General features: G+C 33.5%; 1 protein-coding gene across 15 annotated transcripts in view; it reads right to left on the bottom strand.

Annotated features, from left to right (window-relative positions):
• The window catches only part of EXOC6 (exocyst complex component 6), a 79,552-nt gene that overhangs the window by 40,306 nt on the left and 19,846 nt on the right, over positions 1-19,400 (bottom strand). For 11 of the 15 annotated variants that reach the window (XR_014948681.1, XR_014948682.1, XM_085554531.1 and 8 more), the window contains exons 3-17: positions 19,332-19,379; positions 19,145-19,235; positions 18,199-18,244; positions 11,960-12,164; positions 10,985-11,140; positions 10,049-10,117; positions 8,227-8,310; positions 8,097-8,143; positions 7,604-7,724; positions 6,433-6,504; positions 5,685-5,782; positions 4,632-4,737; positions 3,611-3,720; positions 2,499-2,610; positions 1,145-1,279 (exon numbers count right to left, since the gene is read on the bottom strand). Coding sequence is in view for 13 of the 15 variants with exons in the window: in XM_085554531.1 (XP_085410657.1) it covers positions 1,145-1,279; positions 2,499-2,610; positions 3,611-3,720; positions 4,632-4,737; positions 5,685-5,782; positions 6,433-6,504; positions 7,604-7,724; positions 8,097-8,143; positions 8,227-8,310; positions 10,049-10,117; positions 10,985-11,140; positions 11,960-12,164; positions 18,199-18,244; positions 19,145-19,235; positions 19,332-19,379 (1,500 nt within the window). In the remaining 2 variants the exon portion in view is untranslated. The remainder of the gene's footprint in view (positions 1-1,144; positions 1,280-2,498; positions 2,611-3,610; positions 3,721-4,631; positions 4,738-5,684; positions 5,783-6,432; positions 6,505-7,603; positions 7,725-8,096; positions 8,144-8,226; positions 8,311-10,048; positions 10,118-10,984; positions 11,141-11,959; positions 12,165-18,198; positions 18,245-19,144; positions 19,236-19,331; positions 19,380-19,400) is intronic. The other 4 variants (XM_085554532.1, XM_085554530.1, XM_085554536.1 and 1 more) reach the window with 1 other exon arrangement.

Genomic DNA, 19,400 nt, shown 5'->3' on the forward strand with positions numbered 1-19,400 from the left:
CCTATGGGGGCCCAGCTGGGGAACTACATGCAGTTTTTCATTTAATATAAATTTTTAAAAAAGGACTGATGAGAATAAGTTGGTTGATGAAGTAATTTCCTGTCTTATTTTACATATACAAATTCAAAAACTTGGTTTCGCAATATATGCAACAACCTGGATGCATTCATTGTGTATGGAGATTTTCAATTATTAGTAACTTACAGCACTTTTAAAATTATTTTACAACTCATCATTTAAGTTCTTGCCTACAGAGAGAAACTGAGAAACGCAGAGGTTAAATGACTGATTTCTGATCTCGAGTTAGCTAGCAGCAAACCTTGACAGAGAACACTGCTCCTTTCAGTGCCATCCCAATGCCCTCCCACAGGATACCTTATTGCTCATGAGAATGCTTTGAAACCTTTCATGTGATTCCATACAGTATACAGGTTTGCTTTCTGAATGAACAAGGTTGAAGATTATAATCTCAACCATTAATTCATGGAGACATAAGTGACAAAAAAAAAAAAATTGGAAAAATCCTTCTCAGAGGATACTTATTATTTAAAGGTAAATAATAATGCTTTTTTTGTAGGTAATTATACACAAATATAATTGTTCATATCTAGCTCTATTTCCATTTTAACAAGCATTACTGTGCAAATAAATGTAAAGGATACTAAATAAAAACATGAATTCTACAAACAATTGGATAATCTATGCTTTGTAACACATACTAAATACTGCTTTCATATTATCATTACACAGTCTGAGAGTATACCGCAAACATAAGACATGTCAAATTACAGTAGCTGTTTTGCTCGATTCCATTCAGAAATGTGAAATATCACATTGCTTGGAGCTTAATCCATTGAAAGCTTCTGGTGCAGTCAAACTTTGTTTGTCATTCTGTAACTTAATAAAAAAGGCATCTGCAGGAATGTAGATGTTTCTCGTATATTAAATTCCCATACCAATAACATAAAAAACAATGTTTATCTGCTCAAGGTTAAAACTGAATTCCTAACAGATTTTTTTAGAATCAAAATGAGAAAATATGCAGCTCTCCCCTCACTCCCCTTTTGTTTTTAAATACATTAAAATCATTGCAAATGAATTAACTTTTCATATCTGGTTGCATAACGGGTAATATATACCATACCTTAAATGTAGAAAGTCCATACAGTCTGGCAGTGTGAACAGTCACTTGTGAAATATTTGTGATGTTAGAGATAAAATCCTCAAGGTATTTACAGGCTAGTTCCAGGTGCGTTGTGTTTATGATGATTTGAACAAGCTACAAGAAACAAATAATTATAATAAAATGCCTTTTTCTATTATTCATTGACATTTGATTTTTGTAAATGGGGGCTTCTTTCAGAAACAGTGTTGCCAGAAGTTTACTGCAGTATTTCAGGTTATCAGCTATCAACTGACAACATTCAAGTTAGCTTTCAAATACCGGTAAGGAGTAATGCCACAGTTTACATACAAATGCCATTTTAAAAAAAATGAAGATTGTAGATATCTACCCAGTGAAATTAATTCAACTGTTATTTCAGAATTTAAAAAAGGGGAAAATAAAGGATAACATATTGCCAAAATTAAATCACTAATTCGTACTACAAAAGCAAGGAAACAAGAAAGCAAACATCATTGCTGCAATTAAAATAAATAAATACATCAATACATAAAAGCAATGTAGTAAGAAGTTCGGAAATTTCAAATATATGACTGCATCCCCCCCCCTAAATGGTAATAATACTGCTCTAGATATAAATATGCACGATACTGATATTATTTACATCTTTTTATAGGCAGGACCTTCATTCATGTTCAGTTCATAAATTACACAACACAGATGCTGCATAATAACTGAAACAGTGGTGTATGATTTCTAATATCTTCACTACTTGCAGTCTGGCTCCAGTACCTTTTAGTGAACACTAATCTAATGTTAGGAAAAGTAACAGCTTTGTATTTTAAACTTTTTTATTATAACATACCATCCTGATATTTAAATACCTAAAAAATATTAGTGATTTTTTCATATTCTGTACCAATTTCAAGAATGTAGAAAACTTTCTCAGAATAATTTTATAGCTTGGCATACAAGTGTGTCAATATACAAATTAGAACCTTTCCCTCCTCATGATCTTCTTTTTATTTCATTTACACAAGAGATCCTTGCCATTTTTAAAGCAAAACTAAACATGAAAATTGCACTGCACTCATGGCAGCAGTCTAACTCCTTCCAGTAGCACAAGCATCATCCTTCAGTTCCAACTAGATCCACATTGGTTTTGATTGTTTGGTTGTTTTTGTTTATGTCACAGCCATTGACCCTTTTTTTTGTTAATACATTCCTCATCTCTTTAAAATTTCAATTTTAAAGTAAGCACTACTTATTTTCGTTACATAATCTCAATACTATATAATATCCACATTTACAAGAATAGTTTTAGCACCAATTTCCTTACAAGAATGCAGTTCTGGGTGAGTATTTTAAAACTTACCTCTGTTAAACCTATGTGAGGTTTCTTAATTAGGTTCTGTAAACAACTACTGAGAGTTCTTGTTAGCAGCAGATTCGTTGATTTTCTAAGCATGTCATCTATTTCCGTTGAGCTGAAATAAAAGTACATTTTTAAAACATGACAATACTTTGACAGTAAAACTCCATTTCTTCCTTACAAAGAGAACTTTTAGTATTCAGAATTATCCATGTGCTTGAATTTCTGGTTGCTTCAAGCCATCTGTGATCTAACACAAAACACCTCTTTCATTTACCAAATTATCCATTAACTACATTTCAACGTTGCAGAAAACCTGTTATTTTTAGATTTTGGACGTGTTTATTGACACAGCAGTTAGGAAGGAGTAATTTGTGTTTTGTAATGAGTTACCATGGAGGTCAACATGCACCAATTAGTACGTGTAAATTATAAACAGTAACAATTAAGAACGTGTGAAAGCAATTCATTTACATCTTTAACGGAGCAGAAGTGGGTGAGCAGTCACAAATAACTCCCAGATTTCAGACCTGCCACGTTATTTTACATAATTATAACTGAGCTTTAAAGCTTCACAAGAAAACAGGAGATGTCAGAAATGTTATATTTTCCTTTGGGAAAAGGTGGGAAAGAAGAGGGAATTAGCATGCAGACAGCATGTTGTGTTACAGGAAAAATAATTACTAGGGAAACTCAAAGCAGTGAAAATTGTAAGGTGTTTAAAGTAATCAGGGATGCTACACAATTATTTCTGAAATGATAATTATTAAAGTATACAGGCTTTGTTAAACAACAATAAAAAATCTCCAGATTATCCAAATCAGTCAATACTGTTAAAAAAGCCCTAATGCTGCTTTGGTGTGTTCACTACACTAAGCGAAATTCATTTACACATACATGCATTCCATACCTACATGTATATACATACATGAAATGTATATCATAGCACTGGGAATCACAGATAAAATATAACAAATTACACATGTAATTTAAGAAACAAACAAAGCAAGTAAGCACCCAGGAAAACCTATTTTCAATTTAATATAAATTATTAGTTTACCTGGAAGTTATGGGATAGTTTATACTCATTTGCATTCACAGTACTTATAGATTACCTGCGGTGAAGTGATTCTGAAAACTTAAGGCTTGCATAAATGAATTCCTTAACCTGGATATATATCTGAGGCACTGACTGAGACATCGGGAGCTTCTTTGGAAAGGACTGCTGTAAAAATAAAGATAATCCTCTGATTCTAAGGAGAGATTGGTATTAAATACTGGAAAATCACTTACCAATATTTCACCTATCATAAGTTTTTCCATTTTAAACCAAATATATTCTGTGGTGTGTATTGAACTGATTTCTGTATCCGTTTAAATACATTAAAGTTTGGAGTGTTGATTGTTCTCTATCAGCTATCTTCCTGCTGAATCATAAAATTAGATTCCATTTTCAGGTAGGTATCTGCAGCAGTGCATCTTGATTAAACCAGCTTCCCTCTACACCAACTACTCTCACTGTGCTTTAATTTCCTTATGTAAATTCTACCATGGGTTTGTTATTACTTGATCAGTTCCATCAAAACCACTTTCAGAAGGCAGAACATACTAATCACCCTTCCATGAAAGAAAATTTTAGAGAGAATGGCTGACGCTAAGAAAGAATATCCCACTGGGATGTCAGTACAGCAGAATTCTTTACAGCCTCTTCATATCTACTTTGTCCCACATATTCAGATAATAAATAACTAATTTACAAAGTGAAATAATGAAGTTGCTATCTCTAATACATTCCTGATGATCATTACCTGCATTGCTGCAAAACCACAGCATACAACATACCATGGGTTACAAAACCCAATGTTTTGCAACAAAATCTAAGTTAACTCATTAAATAAAGACTGGATTGATTAAAATGAATTATTAGTTTACAAAACAGTAGGTCTCATTATTCACTCAAACATCAGAGCAAGTGATTAGAGCTTTAATTTTCCTATTTATTTATGAATACATAATTACACTCTTAATCTACCAAGCTTTTCTATTTTTAATTACTTTCTAATTAGAAATATAATTTCTGTTCTAACCATTCCGAATTGGATTTTGGCAAATCTTAATAACAAAACTTTTCCTTACCTTATCAAGTTCTGAATCTTGAAAAGGAAATTTGCTTATAACTATTTTGTATTCTTCTTCATTTGCTACAGGAATAGGGCTGTAGTTATCTGCTTCAAAAATATCCCTGGCAAATTAGTTAATAAAGCGAAAAAACAAGAATATTTAATTTATTAATAGTATTTTACAATAATAAAGCATACTAATGAATATACAAATTACTACTACATTTACGTGTGCAATGTTAAAATATTATGAACTGGAATCATTCTAGTTTCAAAAGTCTGAAATATGTTTAGATGAATTCAAAAGTAATTATTATATGACAGCTCTTTAAGCTATGTCCAATCACAGAGTTAAAAAAAAAGCTAAAAACATTTATCATGCATGTCCAAAAGCAGAACACAGTAAAGGAACTTCAGAACAACAAGTCTATTCCAGGAAAAACTGTAAGGAGAATCTTAAGTGGTCGATTTAATTTTAAGATTTTCTGTAATATGATTCAACACCTTTTATGGTAAACAAAATCTGAAAATTTAGACATCATACTCTATATCTGCAAACAGACTTTGGAGTACAGTTCCACACTGCTCTACTCCTGGGTTAACTATTCTAAAAATGATTCCAAAGAACACATGGAAACCCTCTTGCACTGAAAGAACATGAAGACATATTGGCAACAACAGAAGTGTGTCAGTAATATACACATAATGTCTGACATTAAACATTATGACAACCTAAATTAAGAACATATTGGCAACAGACTATTGCAGTTGTCTAGGCTGATTAGGTTACTAATTAAGAAAAACAGGTGTCCTTCTCTTGGTATTTCTCCAGAGAAGTCCCTAAGAGGGAATGTTTCTTCTCTCCATTAATTACAGATGCAGTCTTTGATAGTTCTTCTCTAAAATATTAGTTATATGCAATGAATACATTAGTTCTACCTAATCCGAACTTCATGTGCAGCACTGACTCAGTCAATTCTTCCAGAATTACAACTGCAACAAAATTTAAAGACAACAAGCAATAAATGCAATATGGAAGGCACAATTATTTTTATATACTAATACTAACCTGAACAATCCAGACCACTTTTTAAGAAGTGTTTCATTGTACTGGTCTCTTATCTCAAATAAAAGATCAAAGAGTCGATTCACAGGGAAACCATAACCCTAAAGTATAAAAATGAAAAGGATGGATAATTCCAGTACTAACTTGCTCATTCTTATTATACCTTCAAGACTCTGCAACAAGACTGATCAATCTTATCATTTCTACAAATCAGAAGGTACTACTTCAAATACACAACTAAAAGATCATTACATTCTTACAAAATATTTTTTACCATGCTTTCAGCTGTCAAGCAAAAATCTGTCCCATTTTTCTGTAACATTTTAACTTGATATTTATGCAAACAGCTAATCTTTTTTTTATCAGGCTGATAATATTTGCCAATGATATTCATTTGGTCATCCCCCTAGACAGTTAATGATAGCAGGACTGTTAATTCATGTTTAAGTTCAGAAGTAAAGCATTTACAAAGGACAAAAATGTTCACAAGATACAACGATAACAGAAACATAGATATGAATATGCCGATGCTAACTGGATCAACCAGAATACACACATTCAGTTGGTAACACTGAAAAGGAGGATCCAGGGCATAAAATACAGACATTTTTATTATTTAAAACATTATTCTGTAATTTTGCTCTTGACTTATATAAATGCGACATCAGAGGATCCAAAATATTGTACTCACTCACCTGAAGTTCAAATTTGGCCCTATGAATTTCAGTTAAATTGCTAATATAATACCCACCTGTAAAGTATCAGCAAATACCACAATGAGATTCTTCAGTTCCAGAACAAGGTCAGGATCATTGCAATATGACTGAAAGTGAGAAATTCTGGTTTTGTTAAAATGATTCAGAACACTGGACATATGTTTTCAAAGAACATCAGTACAAAAGAAAGGTTGAACTCTCCAGCCTTACCTGTATCCCTGACTGGCTGCCTTGATTAAAACAACTTAGACTCACTACCTTCATGCAGTGTAGTTACATAAAAGCATTTTCTCAATTTCTTATACAAACTAACATAAAAGCTCAGAAAAAAAATAAACTAAAATATGAAATACAATAAATGTTACTGTTGTAAAATACTCCTTAGACTACAGACCAATTATAGTAAAAATGATATCATATAAAGAAACTGCTGCTGGCAAACATCAGAAAGAGAAAGGTAAAATTCTTCAACATTATCTGATAACAAAAATTATGCCCAGCCAGCCTGGTAAACTCTGAAGCAACTTGCTAGCAGGCATTCTCAGCGAACAGAGATATTTCACTGGATTCCACAGAGGAATAAGACATATCAGGCAGCACCATTTGAGCTAGAGTTGAAATGTAACTTTAGAAGATACATTTTGAATAAACTGAAATACTCAGCTGATAGAGAATTACATTCTAACACTATGAATTTTTTTATAATACTGTTACTACAACATAAACATACTACTACTATAGCACTGAAGAGATAGCTTGGAGGGTTTTACTGGTGTAGTTTATTTTGGAAACACAGCATTTGGAATGATAATTAGGAACTATTTCCTGGTGGTGCTTTCAGTGCTGAACCATTCAATCTGATCTAATGAAGAGGTCAGTTGAGACTAATGAGGAAGGATTGCAATAATAACAGCAGATTAACTCTGCATATTCTAAACTGCTGGACTAAGAGAAGGTTTGGAAGACCCAGTGAGTTGTAAATCAGTGGAGGATTATGCAAATAGCCCATGGCTGTGGATCACAGCCTGATACTGTCAGGAACAACAAAAGCTTGGCAGGCTCCCTCCCAAATCTGAGCAATTTTTAATCACAAGGAAAACACCAGAGAGGTTTAATTTTTCACTTTGTCATCATCTCAATTTAAAATACGCAGAGTTCTTAAGTAAAAGGATTTAAACTGAAATACTGATAAATCTTCTCACTTACCGAGTGTGTTCTAAGAACAGCAATGATCTTTGAAAGGGCCATGTTCCAGAGTTCATCAGTATACGTTCTAGTTACCAGTCCTTGGGTTACATGTAAAATATGGTCTTCCACTACAAAGAAACTAAAACAAAGCAATACTTCAGTTAAGTTTTCAGTGAAAGAGTAGAATTCTCTTTAATATTAAGAGACAAGTATAGTTAAGCCCTTTCCAATTGGAGCCATGACACTTTGGTAGATTTGGTGTTCGGCTTTGCCCAGCATTAAGTCAAAATGTGAAAAACTTGTTTTGTGCCAGTGGAGCCTAAATTACTGGAGGGTCTTTGGGAGCACTGTACTGGTAGGATGTGAATGCTCTTCACTGCTCAGATCCAGCTACCACTACCCACATCATTTATACAGAAGCTGAAGAAAGTTTTTGAACAGTGGGAGAATAAAGGATGAATTAAGAATCACTACAGTAAAACTGAAGTAAATCTCCATTTAGGAAACTTACCCTACAATTTGACTGAAGTATCTTCTGTAGCCTTCTACTGTTTCATGCTTGCAATGAAAAAGAAAACAAGTTTAGGAATAAAAATACCAAGTATTAGGTACAATCTAAGTCAACGTGAAGTACTGGTTACCATGCTTGATTGTGGCTGCAGAACTAGTCTTGCTTGTTTCCTTCTTTGCTTTCTGTAGTAATTTTCAAATATTTCTCCATCACCCTAAAAGAAGACAAAAGTAGTTAAAGCAAGGTATATAACATATTAAAAAAACACTTATGAATTTAAGAGTAGAATAAACTGTTTTAAATTAAGATACATATTATGCATTTGTTTCACACATGAAACCTTCTTAATGAGGTTTAAAATGCATGAAATATAAAGAATACATATTTGTATTTAAAAGCAGAAAAAATACATACAAAAATGTTGTTTATGTCTACATATTGTCATAAAATATTATGCATTTGAATAAATATTTATGCTTATGCATAAGACGTGCTATCTATTGTTCTACAGCGGAAACTCACTGTGTCTTAAAATGTACCTTCAGGTTAGTCAAGAAATTGATTGCACTGCAAAGTTAGAATAGTATTTCTGTGTTCATATGATAAACTTGGATAATGCATGCAAGAGCTTTGTTGGAGGAAAAAACACCTACAATTTAATTAATATTCACTTCTTCCCTTTGGAATTGTGAAATATAAAGATTTTTTATTATTATTTTTCTCCTACCACGGTCCATGAAATACAACACCCTTCTATGCCTAATGATTACATTGTGAGGAATTCAAGTGACATCCTAGCCATCTCATTAGGATGACCATTCAGTGGAAACCATCTGTCCACTTGAAATTGGTGCTGCACTGACTCATCTACCAATTGAATAAAATGTAATTTGTATGCAAGCAGAGTATTGCAGCTTAGCATTTTTAAGGTTGCAGTTTACATCGTGAACCTATAATTAGGCTCATGCTATTTAGAATTCCATTACTTGGACTTCCAAAAAAAGTCTACAAATCAAAATTCTACAGAGATTTCATGCTGTTTAGCCAGCGTGACTGGGTTACTTTATAAGATATTAAGCATCTTTAACAAAAAAAAACTTAATTTTTATCATGTAAGTTTGTAATGGTTCTTTCATCAAAGCATGGAAGCAAAAGAGAAGGATTCTGAGGAGATTTATCAACAACTCTTGATAGTGTTACCATGGCTTATTAATTAGATGATGTTGGCACAAAAAACAGAAGTCCTATTCTGAAGTCATCAACAAGCCTTTTTGTTAAGGGGCTAAGGGCCTTTGATACCACACAGCACTCCCAAGTTATTTTCTGTCTCCAGTAAGTTTGGAAGCTCGCAAACTTTCTTTTTGTGCAAACCCAAACAGTAAATCCTCAGATCAAGGACCCAACATCAAGACCCTTAAAACATGACAACCAAAATCACATATTACTTTTCAATGCCATCTATCAGTTTTACTTCCTGTTCCTCTATTATACTGAGAAAGTATAAGCAAAAGTTGTCAATTGGTCTATTTCATATTTCTCAACTTATTTCAGACGTATTTCCTCTGTTAAAAAAGGAAAAGAAAATAAAAAGCAACCTTATCACTTTTATAATAGTTTTAGCAGCCTGTCTTTTTGTTTCTTTTCACTGAGATGAATAATTACCGGTGTAATTACTGATGCTTTTGTTTCAATTTCCTCTTTAAAAAAAATTAACAGTGGAATAATTCTTTAAATATTATTTCGGGATATAATTTTTCATGCTACACACTACAGGCAATTCAAAGAAAGACTACACGCAGCCTGTATTTTCAGTCAGGTTCAGCTGAAATCATAGAATTAGAGATATTTAGAAGCATTTAATCTATATGGCACTTGTTCTGTATGTATTGGAGAAATAAAATAAGGAACATTCAACTCAAAATAGATCTCTTTAAATCCACCTTAGTACATACCAAAACTGAGTAGATGTGCAAACATCTATAGACAGGAGAAAAGTCCACAAGATCTTGAGCAGTTAAAACCTGAGGAAAGGAAAAAGTTATTGAGCTTAAAATGCATACAGTCTGCTGATATATTACCAACAAAACTGGTCCACTTAATCAATACTTTAAAGGAATTGCATTCATGTCATCAACTTTAAAGCTGAATGATTTGGTTAACAGACTAATAAACTTAAGATTAAAATGAGTAAGAAAATATACTGGGATGGAATTCAAAAGCAAGATCAAATTAAGGCCAGCAAAATTAACTATGTTGACAGGATTTTTGGCTATAAAAAACTGTTATTTTAATAGAAAGCAGAAGGAGCTTGTATAAATTACTTGAAGAACAACTGCATCAGTTTTTTTCACCAGTAACTTTAGGAAAAACTGTTCAATCACAGAAGCTCCCTCCTCTCTCTGTCTTACTGTATTAGATTGCATTTCTGTTGCAAAAACATTCTATTCACTGTGTTTTCAGAGCACCAGACACAAAGATCTAAATATTTTCTAGTTTATTCCATTTATGGATATTGAATATTCAATAGCTGAAAGACTGCTAACAAAAACTAAGGTTCTCAACAACGAAATGCCCACTTTAGCAACAATGGAATATTCCAGGGCAACACATACATTATGTAACTTGCAACTGAATTCCTGAATAATTACAAGTTGAATTCAGTTGAATAATTTCATGCCCTATTCAATTGAATGGCCCCAAATTTGACACTCCATCTAGCATTAATGAAGTTAATATGTTTTCTTCCTTAAATGAAGATCTGGGCATTGTCCAATGAAGATGTTCTCTTATTATTCCATCTATATCATTCCACCAATAGACAGAACACTGCAAGCTTTGGTCAATACAACTGCCAAATTCACAGTAAATAAGATTTAGTAAAAGGCTACCTCTTCATCATGTTCATCATCTTCTTCAAACGTTCGCTTCAATGTCATTTCATTCTTAGATTCCAAAATTCTGCTTCTACCTAAATGCATGTTCCGACCGTAGTTTACATTATTATGCTTCTGAAGAGTGGTGCTAAAGGTTTTCTGCTGTTGTGCCTGTTTTGAAAGTAGCACCAATTAAGAGGGATATAATTCAAATTTTATTATTTAAAAATTATGCTATGTCATGAAAATCAGGTGGTCCTATAGAATGCAAATCAGTGTAATTTCAAGCTGTTTGCTCTCGCCCTACTCTGATGATTTTGCCCTCAATTGATTTGGGATGACAAATGAATTCAACAGCTACTTTTTACATAATTCTTCCCTAATCCCCAGAATGCAATAGCAAAAATGTAAAAGTTATCTCTAATTTTACCAATAATAAACTGGGAGCACAGAATCAATACTCATGTACAGTTATCACAACAGTGTTTGCCAGCTATTTGTTTTCTGTCTTCAGTTAAGCCCCAGTGAGCAGACAGATGCAGAAGTCAAATGCACTCAAATGCACTGTATTGTCCATATTGCTGAAAGAAATGCATCAGGTTAGCATAGTATTATTTTGTGATTGGGATGTACAGGGCTGGCACAGGACAATACAGCATCCAGTAGCCTTGTTGACAGATACACTCAAGTTTCATTTTCACTCATCAGCTCTGCATTTTACAAGAATTTTGTTTCTGAAAGACAAAACAAAATTCTAAAAACTTCAGATGAAAATGTGGCAACCCAACATCACAGCAAAAAAAAAAAAAAAATCAAAATTTTACTCACTGCAGCAAGAAAGCTGCAACATTCATTAGCAGTACTCAATCTAGTAATAAAGAAGTATCATAAACTATGTTAATTAAACAAGTTCTTGAAGAATATATTTGCAGCTTTAGGTCTCTTTTCAGTAGGTAATAGCACTGAAGTAAACCTGGCATGTAGGCTTACCTGCTTCATTGCAGTTTCCCCAATTCTATCAGAATGCTTTCGAATACTCTCTAAGAAATCCTTCAGATCTGACATAGAAATTTCTTTTATTTCTTCACGTAGTTTTGGAAGATTTTCTATCATTATTTGGCAGAATCTGTATTGGCTAACTCTGGGAAGATACAGATTTTCTAGTTGTTCCATAGTCTTCAAAGCAGAGTAATATCTACAAAGAGATCAAATTATATGGCTTTCTTATCAACTTTTAATAAAATACATTTTTAATCATATATAGAATATCATAGAATATCAATATAATACAAGCAATCAATTGGCATCTAATGAAATTACTATGTTAGTCAAATGAACAATGTGAAACAAAAGGTCATCAGTACAATGCTTTAGTTTTGAGAAAATAAAAAACAGTCAGCTGTCAGAGTGACCCAGTCAAGTTGAGATTTTAAGTAGGCTTCTATGGTACTAGCCGTTCTGATCAACAGATTCCTAATGTCACATGCAGTAGCCTGTGGAATGGAGGCAGTAAAATCATAACAGTAATCTCCATTTCTACATCAGTTTTGTTATTGCTGTTTAAATTAGTTTCACCTTTGAAATGCAAATTGTCAATCACTCAGTGTTGGAGTATACACACCAAACAATGAAAACAATCTTGGAAACTCATGCCTGTACATATCTGGCTACAAAAATCCATACTCACTCTCCTTTCACCATCTGTAGCTGGAAAAGGTGTGTATAAACTTATCTCCAGCTTACCATAAATGATACATCTAATCTGCTGTTCTGACAAATTACACTATACCTCACCAACAAAATGATTGTGCTGAACAAGTTTTAAGGTGAGGGGGTTTTCAAAAACAAAGAAAAAACAACAAAGATCAGATAAATTTCACTGTTCTTCAGTTTACTGTTAGACTACAGACTATATGTATCAGAAATATGGAAGAAACAGCCTGAGAGAGCGTCAGGGAAAAAAACACAAAGTAATTTCTCTCATGTCCATAAAATTACGTACCACACATTAAAAGCTATTTTGTGAAAATTTACATAAGTGACAACAAGTCTAAAAAAAACACTCCAGTTAAAAGTAAGTATAAAATGGGATTCCATTCTACACAATCAAATTCTATTCTGAAATAAATACATTTTTTAATTTTTTATTTATTTTTAAGATTTTCCCAATCAAGGCAATCATTAGCTAAGCTAACAGTTCAGCATAGCTAGAGGATGGGAAAAGCCTTCTCTTTTATTTCAGAACAGAACAGCTTTCAGAAGATCGCAAATAAAGAGGTTTCAAGTGTAAATTAGCAGCTTTTGTTTATTATATACTTGGTTTATATAAAATATACATTAGGCAATGGGAATGTCGCAGATAAGAAAGGGTCTGGGGGGTTTATGTGTGTGGTTTTGGTTTTTTTTTGTTTTTTTTTTAAACTAGCAAATGACCAGGGGGGCCACATGGTGAGACTTCTGGGGAATAAAACCATAATAGTATCAAAATTGTATAAAAGGTTTGTATTTAAACTATACAGATCAGCTTATCAGAACACTACTGGTTCATCTGAAAGGTTTTTGAATGCCGTCTCTAAGATGAGAATTAACATAATCCATTTAAAATCCATTCTAGAGTCCCTTACTAATTACATATATATGGAGCTCAGGACCTTGCCCTTTTAACATCTGTTCTGGTAAAGCACTGAAATCTTATTAATTTGAAGGTCACTTGTAAGTCAGAATTTTTAAAAAAAAAAAAAAAAGCATATCATTTCAAACAATGATGTATTTGTATATTTTTCTTTAAAAACATTCCACAGACTTAATTCGATGTTGAAAGTTTTGACAATAATATAATTATACCATATATTATCTATCATATGAATGTGAACATTGCTTATTTAAATATAAATTATTTAAAGAAGCATCTTCGATGTCATTTCTGTCACATTAATACATCAGTCCCTTGTCTATTCTTCTAGCCTAATCTTTTAAGAAAACATTCTCCAACATGGATTTCATATTATAAGCTCAGAAACCAAAAATAGAAATCTGAAACACCAATAGAGTTCATAAGATAAGATTATACAGAACTGATCCATCTTGTCATCAAGACCAAAACACTGTAAAGCAGACTGACCTATACTAACATCTTCTCTATAAATGAAGAAAGCTAAAACCAGCAAGAAGCAGGGGGGGAAAAAATAAGGAAACAAAATCAGAAGATTAACATTAGTGTTTTATATGATCTAAAGAAAAAGAAAACAGCTATAACTTTGAATTATTACCAGTGCACACAAAGCAAGTTATATTCTAAATGACAGAGAACTTCTAAGATTTATCAGTGGAATTTCATTTGAAAGCAGTTAAAAGATATACTATAACTTATTTTAAAAAACCTCCAAGTTAAACTAGAGAAGTAAAGCTGTACAGGATAGGAGCAACTCAAATGCCATGAATTTTATTAAGCAGAAAGCATTTAAATGCACATGTTAATATAAAGAAATGTATATTTATGCACTAAAATTCCCTGATGGATTAAAACAAAACAAAACAAAAACAACCTTGAAATTCTCATTTAAATATTATTAAGAAACTTAATTTACAAAGATTAAAAAAAAAAAAAAAAAAAAAAAAAAAGTTTTCTGACTTCTGTTCTGTAATCCTGCTTGTTACATTTCCACTGAGTAAATATAAAAAAAATTCTGTTCCCTATCAAAACATGACAAATTTGAGGAAATTCAACTGGAATTTTTCAGTTTTACCATGAAAGAGTCAAATTCACACAGATGCTGAAGAGAAATTACAACTGAAATAAGTCACTGCACAAACAACTTCTTTATTTCCAGTTGTCTTTGTAATTCAAACAGCTAGTTTTTAAGCTTCTCTACATTTTCTTTGTTTGTTTGTGTGAAAGAAGATCTGCGAATTCCCAACTAGAACATCAATCTACATTCTGCTGAAGAAGCTGGGAAATTTCTCCAAATACATATAACCAAACCCAAACACAGCAGCCATGCCAAGAGAGCTGCATGAAGCTTGGTGGCCAAGAGAGCTGCATGAAGCTTGGTGATCTTATCTCTGACTTAAAACTAGAGAAGGAGAAAGTTCCACCAAAATACATAATAACCCCAACAGGTCTTTAGGAGAGCAGTGCAGAAACTAGGCCTCTCCCTTGTGCTTCCTCATCTAAGACTTTAAACCCTTCATAAATCTTACCAGCCAATTGTGTCTGTTTAGAGCAGATTCCTCAATTATTTTCTCTCACAACTATAGTTCTTGTCAACTTGTGTTATGCATGGCTCAGGAAACAGATAAATAGGATACAGAGCCTTTCACCTCTAGGTCATCAGTTCAAACATAACCCGTATTGGCAGAGACCAAAAGTTGCTACCAATTGATAGCTTTTTGAATCCTCAGTAGATCTTCATTCTGTCTCCATAAAAAAGAATGTACTCCAGATGCCAAACCCCACATTATCTTACTAAGCTGCCTATCTTGGAGAAAAGAAAACAGAATTCCAATCTTTACCATCAAATAAGTACCCGCAGAAGTGTAGAACATCCACACTTCCTTCTTCTCTTTCTTAACATTTCTTAAGAAATGTTAGTTTTATTCACATTGCAAGATTTAAAGGCAGTGGAATAATGAAGTTATTACTAAAAGGCTGCAAAACAAACTCAAACAAAAAGAGATCTTTATTCTTTTTTTTCTTCTTCTTCTTAAATACAAATGAAAGCTTAGCTGCATTAACAGACCTCCCTGAAGATTCATGAGAAAAATTATCTTTGTGCAAATTAACAAGTGATATGAATGCTCATATCTCCAGTTCTTCCAAGAAAGCATCACAGCAAAGCTTATTAAGAAGGTCAGTTTTGAAATTCTTTGGACTTGCACATATCAGCTATGAGGTATCAGTACTGGTGCTCTGGATGTCCTTGCCACTGCTGGATCACTTAATAATAAAGACCAAAATGCATTCATCCTTCAGACTTGTTTGGTAACCCACAAGTAAATTAACATTTGAACTAATCATGAATTCCGTGAAATATCCACGTCTAGCTAGTATTATAGGAATTCTAAGTCACAGGCCAAGTATTAAGTGTAGAATAACTAATGAAAGAGATACCCGAGCTGTAGCAGTAGCCTGCAGCAGAATCTAAACCTTCTGTACTTTGCGTGACTTCAAGGTATGATACATCAAAGCTATGGCATCTCCTCTTTCCCTTAGATCTTTTTATGGTATGACAATGACACGTCCAAACCCCTCAATTCAGTACACTATCACTTGACTTGCAACATTTAAGATTTCCTGTCTGGCAAGCAACTCCTTCCACGGGAAAATTGTCAGACCTGTACCTCCTTCATAATGCAAATTTAGATTGAAAGAGTACTGATATTTTTTTTAAATCCCATCAACCAACAGTAGACTACAAACCTGTTAGTAAACATGGAGACAAAGCACTAAAAGCAATCTGCCATTTTATCTCACGCAGGTGAGATCATCTTTCATGATGATGTTAGGAACTATAACATCTCCTACAAGCCAGAATGTTATTTGCCTTGCTTGGCAAAACGTAGACCTTGATCCCAGCATTTCCACATCATCAACATGCAAAATGTAACAGATTCTGCAGACCAGCAAGCACAAGGAAGTGGGAAGTGGTCCAGCTCGGACAGCATACCCTGCACTACAGTCTCTGAGCAGAGTATCTGGGATACTGGACTTTTTACATATTTCTGCTCAGATGCTCCAAGAACATTGTTACAGCACACTGCCAGCTACTTTAAGCTACTGTCATATCAGTGTCCTGTTCAGAGGAAGTGGTGTAGAGTAGGTCAAGTTGCTGAGATCTACCAAACTGGTCCCCATCCAGCAAGTTTTGATTGTAATGCAAAAGCACAATTTCAATTTTTTATTAAAGCACTCAAATTTCTGCAAAAACCTCCCAGATAGCACATGTACACAAGTACCATGTAGCACACACACCAGTGCGGAAGATGCAACACATTTGTTGAAGCTCTGCTTGATCAGAAGTTTATGGTACACCTGATGCATTTTGGACATGTCTGCTCCCAGGCTTTAGAGCTGATTTGCTCTTGCACGACTCATGTTGTTTAGGATTTTCAGATGTCCAGCTTTATGGCAAGAGGTGTTGGTGATTCATATAATAGAAATCCAGGCAAGAGAAATCTATATGTACAGTCAAAAAACAATTTTAGATTGTTGTCTAAAATGTACACATCTGACTATGCACAGATAGTTCCAAATGGAAGCAGTCAGGTCCAGACAGAAGTGTTAGTGGGAGCTTCCTGCAGTGGTGCCAGGCACACAGAGACACAAGAACTATGATCACAAGTACAACAGGGAAGAGAAAGAGCAATCAGTGTCAGAGGCTGCGCGAAAGGCAGCTATGGACAAGGTGGACATGATCCTGTAAAAAGCAGGAAGAAGAAAATAGCAGTGGCGTTGCGGGGGCAGGTGTCCACGAGGTACAATGCAGCAGCAGCCCCTGGGGGACAGGGACAGCAGAGCAGCCACAGAGAGAACTGGGAACACTGGCAGCAGCAGAAGCAAGTGGCTCCCTCAGAAGATGGAAAATGAAGAAACAACAGATGAAGGAGGTACCCGTAAAAAAAAAAAACATTGTACAACTTTATTTTTCATTATGTTTGTTGCTTGTTTGTTTTTTTCTTAACACAGTGGAAAAGACAAAACACTTTTTCTCCATGCCATTCCCATAGTCTCATACACAAAAGATCAGTGTAGAGGTATCAGACAAGTCTGAAGAAACATATGGAGTGAAATGTCCTTTTCCCTTAATTTATAAATTTGATTCAAATATATAATGACAGACTAACCAGATATTACTGTACTGTGTAAAAATCTTTATTCCCTAAGGGTCTCGTTGTTATCACATCTTAAATTGTCTCAAATATTTAAAATAAATAAATAAAAATTAAATTAAAATCCATTTTACTTCACATTTCATAATCATATTATCACTGCATTTAATGCTATTTAACTAACCATTATTTTCCATAGTAATCATTAAGCTTCTAGAAGTTCTTATATTTAGTACACTATTTGTTCAATTGTAATAGCATTCTTGAAATAGACCAAGTATTATGAAGACTCTAAGTCCATACAAAAGGACTTTTACATATATTTGTCTACACCAGTTTTTGTTAATCTGCCAGTTTATTGACAGAAGGTATATTTTGCTAATAAAAATAAATTCACTCACCTTTTTACTTTCATCTGTTCTTTTAGTTTGCTGTACATTTCCAGCACTGCATAAAAACAAGCAGATTAACCCATGCATCTTATTGTGGTTTTAGTTAATAAAAAAGGAAATATATACTGTAGAGGACAAAATAAAGGATGAAATTTGTCTAATTGTCTAAACCATACTAAACTTGTCAAATCAATTCCTTCTACGATGGTAATGTAATAAAACTAACAAGAAAAAAAGGGAAAGAAAAAGAAACTGACCTCTTAATAGCTTTTAACAGGAAAAACAACTAAGATGAAACAGAACAGTAGAGAATATATCAAGCATATTTATTCACTTACCACAACTTTATCTATTTTAAAACTCTACAATCTGTTTCCACTAAATGACAACAGTACCCTCTACTGTAATCAGAATAAGTCAGCAAGACTTTACAAAAGAAATTCTCAAATCCAAAGTACCATACTACAAGCAGGGAATCCTTATAGAGCTGTGTGCAATCCCATAGTATCACTTTTCTGAAATGTTATTTGGAGCCTTTATGCTTCATTATAAAAGACTGCAACAACACAGAGCTGAAGCACAGTACCAGGTTCAAGCAGAAAAATTCATAATTTTTGAAGAATTCAAATAGTTCAAAAAATAAGGAACAACTTTATTATTTAGCAAATGAGAAGTATGACTACACTTCAAAGTACATGCAGATTCTTTATTTACACCATTTATATCTTTCCCAATGCTTTCTCAAAAAGTGGCAAAATTACCTTACGTCAAATACTGTCAAGTCACAGAATCGATATGTCAACACCTCTCTAAAACACCATGATCCTTTTGCTAATCTGGATCTCATAGGGCCACAACTTCAAAAATAAAATTCTTTTGTATTTTAGCCACTTACTGTGACTTACTTTTTGTCATTACTGTTATTTACCACCATCTTTAGCCATTTGTCACTCACCTGGAAGACACAACTGTAGTTTTTCCACAACTGTTGTAATATTCCTTTGCTGAACTCTACATCGAATGATTTCCTCTGTTTGCGCTATCACCTTGGAGGTTTTTAAACAGAAAATTACAATTAAATTATGCAAATACATTTAATTTGCTACATTCATAATGCCCATATAGGAAGCACCATTTCTCACCTCTTTCCCAGCATCCTGAAGCCTTCGGTTGGTATCAGTAACTTGGACCTTAAAAATAATTTCACCTTT

The sequence above is a fragment of the Coturnix japonica genome, chromosome 8 (assembly GCF_054131305.1).
Source record: "Coturnix japonica strain WE chromosome 8, WE-NBRP24, whole genome shotgun sequence".
NCBI lineage: Eukaryota > Metazoa > Chordata > Aves > Galliformes > Phasianidae > Coturnix > Coturnix japonica.